The sequence below is a fragment of the Varanus komodoensis genome, unplaced genomic scaffold, assembly GCF_004798865.1.
Source record: "Varanus komodoensis strain SLA01 unplaced genomic scaffold, ASM479886v1 scaffold6_4, whole genome shotgun sequence".
Lineage (NCBI taxonomy): Eukaryota > Metazoa > Chordata > Lepidosauria > Squamata > Varanidae > Varanus > Varanus komodoensis.
Window position 1 is genome coordinate 4005663 of NW_025336347.1, and position 11288 is coordinate 4016950.

The window sequence follows — 11288 nt, forward strand, 5'->3', positions numbered from 1 at the left end:
TTATCATTTGCAGCTATGAAAAGCTCCTATATATTGCCATCTAGTGGGCAAAAGTAATTCTCAAATCTTTATCCTGGAAAGATTCAAGTAGTGATTTTATGCATCCTTACCAGGCAAATTCTACTGAAATGAACAGGGCTTACTTCTAAGTAGACACACCTAGGATTGTGCTGTTAGACATACTGAATAGAATTACTCTTTAGTTTAGTTTTTTATAATGTTCTGCATGTTGACGACAAAACAAAATTTCTATTTTTTTGTAGTCATTACACTGCGGTACAATTTGTAAGAAGAGAAATCCAGGTGTTTTTACTTTATTACTGGAGCATATTAGACATATTAGATATATACAAAAATGCTACCAAATGTTGCTTTCCATATATACTTCCATGTTCAATAGTGTTAAGAGAAGTTATTTGTCTCTGGATAATGGACGTGAAACAGAGAGAGAACAATCATGTAGAGTGATGGGAAAGAAAAGGACATTTATTTCCTTTTCATTAAAATGAATATATTACAGTCACCCACCCAACAGCAGAAAATATATGGCCATTTATTCTGTGCCTAGAGAAGGAAAGAACCAAGGGACAATCAGGTAAGTCACTCAGACACCTTGACCACATGAAAAATTCCTACTCACTGAACCAGTAAGTCCTATAATGGAGGAAGCAGGCAAGTAAGAATCCAAATATGTGAATGAAGAATTAGCAGATGCTTAGGAGAAAAGTAATGTTACAAGGGAAGATCGAGGAAGCCAAGGGGAAAGTGCCAAAGACAAGAGACTGGCTGGGGTAGGAGGCACTTGAAGGACACAGACTGGTTTAGGGTGCAGCCTTATGCATGTTTGCTCCCAGCCTTCTCTAGTAGGCCACAGATTGAAGAATGCCGGAAGATGTAGGACCACTTTCTGTCCACATATACATAGGATTAGACTGTTAGTCTATTAAAAAGGTACAGATTGGATTTATACCTAGTTACCACTTTTTAAACACACGTGAAGTAAAACGTTTGACTAAGAAACTACCATCCTGATTGGCTGGAGGTGAGGAGAAAGAAAAGCTAATTGTAGACAGTAAGGAAAAAATAAATTTGGCAAAGATATAAGGAGAGAGAGAATTAGAAGAAAGCCAAGAAGAAAGCAAGCCAAAACTGGAGAAATGCTTGAGAAGGTTGGACCAATACTGTAGGCTATGGCCTAGCTAAGGGAACCTGAATAAAATAAAAAGTAGCTGAATGAGCTTATTTCTGGTTACTTTATTTCCTGATTGCCAGTGTGCGTGCATCCATTTTAAGACTTTTTCTTACAGTCTATCTCTGTCTCTCTCTCTCAGCCACCCCCACCCCCAGAATAGATACACACGACTTAGAAAGTCTTGGGGCAGGTTTGGTGGAGGCAGGCAGAGAAGTTTTTCACAAGGTGGGAGCAGAATATGCCAGAGGAAGAATAGGGCAAAAAGGAATGTGGCACACTATCTTGCCTACTGTTCTTTCCACTTACAATCTGTGCCAAACGGCATCTTCTTAATAGTGCAATCAAAATATAAAAATATAATCATGCATTATTACAAGAACACAAAGTTAGTTGCAACTTTTTATGTTTTCAGCATGAAAAATAAAGAATTTTCAGAATCATCAGATGTAAACAAAAATGTCATCTCCAGTAAAAGTAAAATATAGACACGTGTTGTCTGGTGCAACTTTATTCATTATTTTATACCTTCTTTACACAGCTTAAGAGTTCTTCTTTATCCATTTGGTAGCCACTCTTTCTCCACTGGTCCCGTAACTGCTGTAAGAATATTCCAATTTCTTTCCCAGATGAAATCCCCATTTGCCTTAAGTCATGGCCGCTGACAGGAAAAGTGGGGACAGACCACTGCTGCATTTCTTTCAGAAGATGTTCTTCCCCTTGGTACTTCAGAAGTTCACAGATTCTGGATGTTGCATCAGCTTCCCTTGACTTCACAAAAACACATAATAATATGAGATTCGCACTCAAGACACCCACAGTAGTACTGAACAGCTGCCAATTGCAAACACACAACCCTCGTAAGCCACATGAATCAAAAGCCTTTTCAAAAGTGATTGGCTCCATATCCATAATACAGTAAAGAAGCCAATGTTTAAGCATGGGCTGAAAAGGGAAAAGACAACAGTATGTCTGTAGTCAATAAAAAGTGTATTTTGAAACGGTATTCTTAGTTCCAACAATCTGCAATAAAACCATAAGCACACAGTTTAAGCAGTGAGTAAACAACTGTTACTTGTGGATACTAGCAGCCTATTCCTCAGTATGTTACCTTATTATTTAAGTCTATAATGAAGTCTTGAAATGGTTTAAGTGGTTCTGCACCGTCAGTAGCTTTGACCAAGTCTCTCCTATGCTTCAGTAGAAATAGCCCAAGGTTTTTCTCATCTTTTGAGATTTTCAGCCTTAAATCCATTTTCATTATGTCATCTGGAACCTTTAACAGTGACGTTAGAACTGTCATTGGTTTTGGAAAGAGATTCTGAACATTTTTACAGACTGTGTCAAATTCCTGAAAGTTCGCATTAATAGGCAATCCTGAGGGACACACACAAAAAAGGACCATGAGAACAGCGTAACCAAGAAAACAAAAAGCTTTCAGAATACAAAACTCTACTGAGCAATTCATCCTTCCTCAGCCAAATGCCTTACTATTTCTCCCATGAGTCCCAGCTAGAATGGTCAATGGTCAGGCATTTTGGGAGTTGTAGTTCAAAATATCTAGAATACCACAACCATTCATCTTGCACCAGTTTGGAACCAGAACTACGACTGGTACCACCCCACTGGGGCATCAAATATGGATCAGGGCTATCCATGCAAGGGCACTGGCTTTGTTCAGGTGGGAAGCTCAGCCTTATGCTAGTGAGCAAGGCTAAAACCAGTGGCTGAAAATAGCCAGGAAGCAGATTTCAGTGCAACGTAAGATGCTGCTGTGTTGGCTATTCATCAATGGGACAGACTGCCTCAAGAGGGGATGGGATCGGCTTGGCTGGAAACATTTAAGCCAAGGCTGAAGGGCCACCTAGGAGGCGCTCAATGCATCACAGAGTCTGCGTTTAACAAGGAGAGGGGGGGCTTGCTGATCCTGAAGGCTCTTTCCAAATCTATGATTCTAATGTGATCTTAAGGGCTCTCTGTAGCTTGAGATATGCTGCATAGGTAGAATGAAATAGTTAACAGTATTCAGCTATTTTCCAAAGGAGGCAGATATTCCTTAAAGAATTTGAAGCTTGAATGACACTGCTCCTTATTACTAAAGTTCTGGCCAGAGAAACTCATTGCGCCTTACCTATATAACCAGCCACACCAAGTTCATACATAAGGTGAATAAGATGATTAACATGCTGCCCCATGAGAATTTTCTTCAATTCCACCCAAATCCTCTCGCCTGATATTCCAGCCAAACCTTTGGCATTTTCTCTGATGGCTTCCAGAGTTTTGGATTCATGGTCACCAGGTTTTTCTGCTATCTTCCCATAAAATCTAAGGGGGAAAACATCTCTATTAGTCCCCACAGCAAATCGGCTTTTTCTGCAAATGTCAAGTTTGTGGTACTGATTGGAATCATTTTCCAAGTGCAAATATTTGATATGTAAGTGCCATAAATGGATACTGAGTAGTCAGAACAACAGTGGAAGAGATCTCTATGGCCTGGCACACAACATCCATCTCTGCATACCACTGATGGTGGAGGTGAGTGAAGAAAGAGCTATATTAGCCTCTGGATAATTGAATGCTCTATAATAGCATTTATAATCAATCCATCTGGTAATCTGCCCATGTGATGTTAGATCATGCCCTATCATTTAGAAACTATTCCATGATTTTGGGCATAATTCTATGGCCTCCTGAAATTGTTAATGGGAGTGGCTGCAGCAGTATTTAGAGTTTGAACTCCAAGGTACTCCAAACTCAGTGCTGGGACTTTGAATGCAGAGCCGCTGCTCTGTCAGCACAGAAAGAACTGTGCCCAACAAATCTCATACACTGGAAATCCACCTCAGAGAAGGCTGAAAGGTTGTTCTGGGGCCAGCGAGGGGAGGAGCCTGGAGCAAGGCCTTATACTGTATCCAAATGGCTCCCCAGCCTCCTTCCTTACCCACAAATAGCCAGCTAGATGAAATTCAGGGCATGAGGTGCAGGACAGTGGCAACTGCTGCCCTGCCCTGCAGTGCATGCACACAAGCCTTCGATGTTCAGAGGCTCACATGTGTCAAATGTGGACCACACAGGATTATGCCATCATAAATATCTCACTACTACCTGAAGTATCGTAGAATTCTTAAGTAATCCTCTTGTATTCTCTGCTCTGCATGTCCTACAAATCTAATGTTGTGGTTTTTCAAATCCTCATAGCCATTGAAGTAATCGTAAAGGGTGCCATCCAAGCCTATAAAACAAATAAAGGCATTTCAACAAAAATCACCTAGAACTTCACTTAAGAGTCCTTTCTGATGCCACATTTAGATTTGTTTAATTTTTATAGCACCCACCCCAATACCCAAAACCTTTTGGGCAGTTCACAACTTTTAGCTGTTCAGCAAGGCATGTTTAGGTTCAATATCCATTCCTCTAATTGCTCATCTTGTAGCATGCACTTTTTAAGTTACAACAACGTGACAATCCACTCTAGGCATTTTTATGACATTGTAAGGCCTGACTCACTGGAATGTTACATGAAGCTCACGCTAACCCATGTTCCTGTTATTTCTTCCATTATATTCTAGATTTTTTAGACCAGTTACATAACAAGTTTTTATGCGCCACATATTTTCCCTGGTATACTTTGGAGACAACATGAAAAAGAGTCACTAGAGAAAACACTCATGCTAAGGAAAGCTGAAGGCAGAAAAGACAAAGTATGAGGTGGCTTGTTTCCATAAAGGAAACCACAGCCTTGAATTTACGGGCACCAAGAGAGCTGTCATACACAGGATGTTTCATAGGGGTTCATTCAAAGGGTCACCATAAGTCAGAGACAACTTTACAACACACCCCCACCCCTTCTCTCTGTGTGCCTGTGTGCGTAACACTGGGTGCTAAAATTGTGGTCCTGTTCTGAGACCAGGAAGAATGGCAACAGTGGCCTAGTAAGGAAGAGTAAGGAAGCTTTGCTGGGTGTTCAGGAAAACAGCAGGATTTCTCAGGAGATCTCCCACTCCTGCCTCTCTTGTCCACACCACGCCACTCCACCAGGGACTTCTCTCTTTCTCCTTCTTACTCTCTCTAACTTACTTAGTGGACTAGAGTGTAAATGCAATGCTAACATCTGCCAGCAGCTTCCCAAAATACCCACAGGCTATTGTTTTGGTTTTCTTAAATATGTTGATACCAGAATGATCTATCGTGGCTATATAAAAGTCAAAGAACCTACTGAAACATAAAAATAAGTCCGTTCACTAATAACCAACTCACTCTCTGAGTGCTGACCCTTGTGCAGACTAAATGGCACCAGCCCGTAACAAGAGGAAATATCAGCAGGATATTGAAGAATTCTAAGATTTGCAACAAGGCTTTCTTAAAAAATTCCCACCTGCACCCTCAAACAGTATATTGCTGCCGTTGTCGCCATCATCATCATCATCATCATCATCTCCTCTATACTGCCCATAGCTGAAGCTCTCTGGGTGTTTTAAAACAATATATGGGAATATTTATTACATTAATATCCCACCTTTCCACCAAGGAACACGAAGATGAGTTCTCAGGAAGTTGCCAAAACAGGCACTAAGCAGACTCCAACATGCTTCGTTTCAACAAGGCTGATGCATCTTGCATCACACGCCTTCAGGGTAAGCCTTGGGCATCATTTGCAGGAATAGGGTGCCTTGAAGGTAGGCACGGAGAAATAGGGACAGTCAGCGTGTGAACCAGAATGGGATGCTATTTTGGGGGTGATTGGGGTGCTGGAACATTACCTAAGAACATGGAATTGATTGTGAGATCCCTCCTCTCAGCATCCTTTTCCCAGTCAGTTGTGAATTCCACTTCTGCATGTCTCCCATCAGTAAGCAGGTCAATTCTAAGTGTGGTAATTTCAAAGTTCTCCTCATGGAGCTATAATAAATATTTTAAAGTCTTAATTTACCTTGTGAATAATAGCATAACTTAGAAACTAAATTATTTGCATGCCACACTGCATAGGGAGAGGGGTGTAAAAATAGAAGAATACCACATACATGAAAGTCATTTTCATCAGAGAAACACTCCCTAACTTGTTTCTTTCTTTAAAAGGGACAATCCACATGTAAACACAGCCCATGTGAAGGTTTCCATATGGATAGCCTTCCTGGTTTCTATTTAAACCAGTTCTATTAAACTCTTTGTTTTCTCAATAATCATTTCCCATTAAATCTTTGCATCCTCCATCCATTCATTTGCAGGTTCCCATTCTGCAACCCATTCCCCAGGCTTCTCTGCCTCCTCCTCCTCCACCCTTTAGCTTCCCTGACTTCCTAATACCTATATTATTTTCCACTGACATGGCATCCTGTCTCTAAACATGTGGCCAGCCTTATTGATAGATGCACCAGTCCTGTCAAAACTATTCATTGCAATGTATAAATGAATCTACCCTGTGCTTTGCACTGGATTCGCCTGTAGTCTTTCATGGTAGGTGGCAGGAAGCAAAGCACTGGAGAAGCAAGCAGGAATATATGGTTGGCTCTAGTATGTAGCCAGGACCACAGGTCTAGTGTCTGGATTCCTGTCTGGACTGGCCCAAATTGTCGCTGTGCAATATCCACAGTACTTGCATTACAGCTGACCACTGCGCTGTTAGTCAAGGCTAGTGCTTTGGCGCCTTTCAAGAGTTGTGGGCTGTAACTCCCAGAATCCCTGATTATTGACATGTCTGGGGCTCATGGGGCTTGTAGTCCAAAATATGCATGTCTCCAGGTGACTTCCCCTATAGCTTTAGGTTTTATATTGTTTTAATAATTAATGTTTTACATAGTAGTTTTATATTTATTGTATTTTTATATCTTGTAAGCCGTCCTGAGCGCTTGCAGTGATAGGGCATGGTATAAATGAAGACTAATGTATGAAGGTAAGTTAGCACCTTCACAGATATGTACTATTTATTAACATTCTGTATGTTGATACTCAGTTTTTGAAGAATCACAACAATTCTCTAACATTACAAAGCATGAAGCAGTTGCTGGAGAGCGGGAAGAGGAGAAAAAAGGGAAGCAGGCTCCCAGACAAGATGTAATGTTCAGGTGCTTACATCTATGCAGAAAATTAAAAATATGTCTCTGTACGTGGAGGTTTGGTGGGGGGAGACAATGCATACAGAGGAAGGGATCCTTCCCTATCAGATTTGTTCCCCAGATACTTCAAGAGAAATCCTTGTACCCTGGCAGTGATGGTTCCATGTTTTTCTCCTCTGTTGTTGATCATACGGATGCCCGCCTCCTGGAACATTTCCTTCATCTGAATAGGAGTCGCAGTAGTGGCAAAGTCAACATCTTGAGGCTTCACTCCACTGAGTAGGTCCCTTACAGCACCTCCTGCTATCCTTAATTCATACTGGGCGTTGTCAAACAATTCTGGGGAGGGGATATGAGAATAAATAATAATAGGAACAAAATTAAATCCTTGTGTAGTAATTGCCATAGCATAGGCATTTGAAGTCCCACTGAAGTTGATCTGAATTGTAGAAATGGTAACAGAAGGAACCCAGGCTGGAAAAATAATTATGCAGCCAGTTAAAACACAATTATTGCATGATTTGCTCTTCATGATTAACTATGGATTCAGCAGACCACATTTGCCCAATCTAGCTCATTTGTTAAACCTAAGCATGTTCTGCTACAGTAGATGGAATTGCCATCTCCCACATTTATTTATGTTTTATTATTGTTAAACTCGCATTCTACACTAGCAATCCCATAAGACTCTCTAGGCAGATTACAACATAGCAATACCATACAGCCATTCCAGCTTGCCTCTACTGTGAGGTCAATCACAGAGACCTTTCCTCACCTGTCTGCCTCCTTATGAGTACAAGGAAGATGACCTCTGTGCTGCCTCTGCGCCTTTCGAATTGACTTTTGTCAGGGGTCTCTCAGCCCCTCTTTTGCAGCTCTTCAGGAAATATCTGAAGTTTCATCTTTTTTCACTGATCACAATTCTACACTGCTGGTTTTTCACTGCAAGTTTATTTTTATTTATCTGAACTGGAAGTCTTGCCTTTTATGTTTTTTAATGGTAACCAATTGTTATCTTACATGCCACCTTGAGAGGTGGCCTAGAAATAATTTAGATAGACAGACAGATGTAAATGTCCTGTTCTTGTGATGATGTGTGTTCTTCAACTTTAGGACAACATAAGAAGAGAGTTTAAAATTAAATTTTTATTTAAGCAGTATTTTAAATGTTAATATTATTGAATTTTATTTGGCCAGGGCGGCTTGTTTTATAGTGTATGTTTTATATTATATATTTGTATTTTATTGTATATATTTTAAAATGTTATTTTAATTTTTTGTTGTAAGCCGCCCCGAGGCTTCGGCGAATGGGGCGGCATAAAAATGTTTTAATAAATAAATAAATAAATAAATGTCCTCCAATCTAAAGGAAGTTTATTACTTGGTAACTTTGGCTTGTTAAAAACCCCAAATGCATTTTACAAAAAAAATTCATGCAATTGCATTTCTGTATTGACAAAATCTCAGACTCTAAGCATCTGTCCTGTTTATCTACCTGACCAAAGAGGATGGCAGCTTGAGTTTCATTAAGGTTGAATAAACCCTGACTTCATGACATGCACTTAATTTGGCATTTTATAGGATCACAGATATAACCTTTCAGGCTTTTGCACATTGAAATTTGTTTTAGAAACATACATGTGTATCTCTTCCAAACTGAAAAAATATCCTAAAAATATAAAACAATTATCAGGTGAGACAAGCATAATAAAATTTACTTTTACAAATGAAATTGTATTGGGTTAATTCAATGAAAGTCTGTAAACCTAGGGTATCACAACAATAATTGAAACACAGAAAATAATCAAAATCTTGTCACTTTCACAGATGATTCAGATACAAGTCAGGATAAAAATTAAATAAATTAATAATAACAAGGCTCACTGTCACTCTTATTGGATGTTTTCCTACATTCTGTTGACAGCCCAGCCCTAAACCAGCTCAGAAAACAAAGCACTCACACCTGCAATACATTTCAGTCCTGGTGTGAAGAGAGACTGGAATTCGGAAGACTCTAGCTTCATTGTAGCTAAGCGACGCCACAGGATTTTAAACTGGGGAATGGTACGGGGGAAGAGGGGAAGGCCTGCCTTACAGCTCACAAAGAACAGTTGGCTCCACATCTAAAAAAAAAAAAAAAAGGTAAAAAAAAGTAGCAAATGATTTATCCAGAACTGAATGAGACAAATGATTGACACCCAAACTGCTACGCTTCCCTAACCCAGCACACTCTACATGTGTTGGATTACAGCTCTCATCACCCCCAGCCTGCCTGGGAAATATGTAGTAAGTAGGAAATATACATGCAAACTGGTACATCAAGTTAACAAGGTGATCACTGATGAGAAACTGAATTTAGAAAATGCTATTATTCAACTCTGGAAATTTACACGAAGATACTAGACAACCCGAAGAACACACAGAGGATAAGAATCAGGAGCCCTACTTCAAATCTCGCCTCTTCCACAGTAGCACTGGATATGCCACTGCTTCACTCCTGCCCCATTATGATCCCCCTATGAGGGATCATACCACTGACCTGCTTTATTTATTTATTTAGCGAGCTTCTATGCCGCCCCATTCGCTGAAGCCTCGGGGCGGCTCACAACAATAAATACATATCATCCATATAAAAACAATATAATAACAATATAATTGGAGACGTCCTGGCCAAAGATATAAAAGCAATCAATAATGTTAACAATTAAAATGACGTTTAAATAAAAAGGTCTTGGCCTGGCGCTGAAAAACAAATTTTTGTAACTGGATAGGGCATGTGAAGCTTTTGGTAATTTACAACTATAACCCAGTATTATTATTATAACCAAGCATTCTATGAATGAGTCTAGACAACCTTCTAAAGTACAGTCCTACTACTGTTCTGAAAAATTACAGCATTCAACCAGCAAGCAATGGGGAGTGTTGATGCACATAATTTACATGCAGACGATCTCGGGGTTTTTTTTCCCCCATTTTATGATGTTTATACCCTGCCACTTTCCTCTTGAAAGAAACCCAGGCCCTACAGGCCACCTTACGCTCCATTTTAGCCACACAACAAACCCGTAAGGTAGGTCAGGTTAGGAGAGGCTCAAAGTGGCTCCACTGCGCTTTACAGAAAGAGGGAACCAAATCCTCGATCTCCCAAATCCAACACGCGAAACATTATACCACACAGGCTCTCCCTAATCCCTAGTTAAGGGCGCCATGCTACTTAGATATTGGGGGGGGGGGGGGGGGAAGGTCCTACAACTCCCAGCATGCCCCGACCACGGTCTCTTTTATCTAACCCGAGCAGGGATGCGGGTCGTGCCGCAGCACTCACGCCGGCGCCCGCCTCATTTCTGGACCACGCCTCCCGTGACCCCTCAGCAGGTCCAAGGCCCAGCGCCCCCGAGAGCACAGCTTGCTTATCGCTGCTCTAAGCCTGGTCTGACTCAGGCGTGGTCCATAAGGGAGCCTGGTGCGCGCCGCCGGAAAGGAGGGTCGGCACCGGCACGCAGCGCCGGCCTAGCTCAGGCGCGGGGCTCACGCCGGCGAGGCGAGGCGAGGCGCGACCCTGCACAGGAGCCACCGCCTGCGCGCTCCTAGGCTCGCTCACCCAGGCGCCTGCTCGCTGCTCTTCCAGCCAGCCGACACCGCGCGGCCGCGAGCCCAGCACCCGCGACGGCCGAGGAGAGGCGGGACGACGGCGGAGCAGGGCCGGAAATCCCGCTCCGCCCTGGAGGCGGCCGCGAGGGAGGGCGCAAGAGGGCGGAGCGGCGATCTCCGCGTGTGCTCGTAGTTGCCGCTCGGCCGCTGCTCGAGGGTTTCTCCGCTGCCTGGGCAAGGTTAAGTCGAGGTAGCTCCTCCCGGGGCGGCGTTAGGCACCTGCCCTCGGTTCTGCAGGACAAAAGCAAAGCACGGATTTGTGCATGCTATTTTTAATATTCTGCAAACCGTGTGCGCACGCGCGCATTTAATTTTGGAAACCCTCAGGCAGAGAGATTCAAGGAGGCGGGCAGCAGGAGGTAAAGCTTGGTTAAGCGAGGGATGAAACGCAAGTG

The 11288-nt window shown here is 42.0% G+C and overlaps 1 protein-coding gene across 2 annotated transcripts; it reads right to left on the reverse strand.

Annotated features, from left to right (window-relative positions):
* Positions 1 to 203: 203 nt before the first annotated feature.
* Positions 204 to 10949, reverse strand: TRNT1 (tRNA nucleotidyl transferase 1). Of its 2 annotated transcripts, none has more exons than XM_044451806.1 (8): positions 10844 to 10949; positions 9206 to 9365; positions 7388 to 7581; positions 5950 to 6088; positions 4295 to 4421; positions 3321 to 3514; positions 2301 to 2566; positions 204 to 1960 (listed from the first exon to the last, which is right to left on the reverse strand). In XM_044451806.1, the coding sequence occupies exons 2-8, from the start codon at positions 9363 to 9365 to the stop codon at positions 1712 to 1714; spliced, it is 1329 nt and encodes a 442-aa protein (XP_044307741.1). In that variant the 5' UTR covers positions 10844 to 10949; the 3' UTR covers positions 204 to 1711. The 2 variants fall into 2 exon arrangements, with proteins under 2 accessions (XP_044307741.1, XP_044307740.1); XM_044451805.1 differs by lacking the exon at positions 10844 to 10949 and adding an exon at positions 10533 to 10686.
* Between the last annotated feature and the right edge of the window lie 339 nt (positions 10950 to 11288).

Excerpts from the sequence above, each read along its gene's own strand:
- TRNT1 (XM_044451806.1), bottom strand. The coding sequence starts at position 9,365 with ATGTGGAGCCAACTGTTCTTTGTGAGCTGTAAGGCAGGCCTTCCCCTC. Across the intron at positions 3,515-4,294 it reads AGAATTCTACGATACTTCAG|ATTTTATGGGAAGATAGCAG; the intron begins GTAGTAGTGAGA and ends TTTCCCCCTTAG. Across the intron at positions 2,567-3,320 it reads TGGTGTGGCTGGTTATATAG|GATTGCCTATTAATGCGAAC; the intron begins GTAAGGCGCAAT and ends TGTGTCCCTCAG.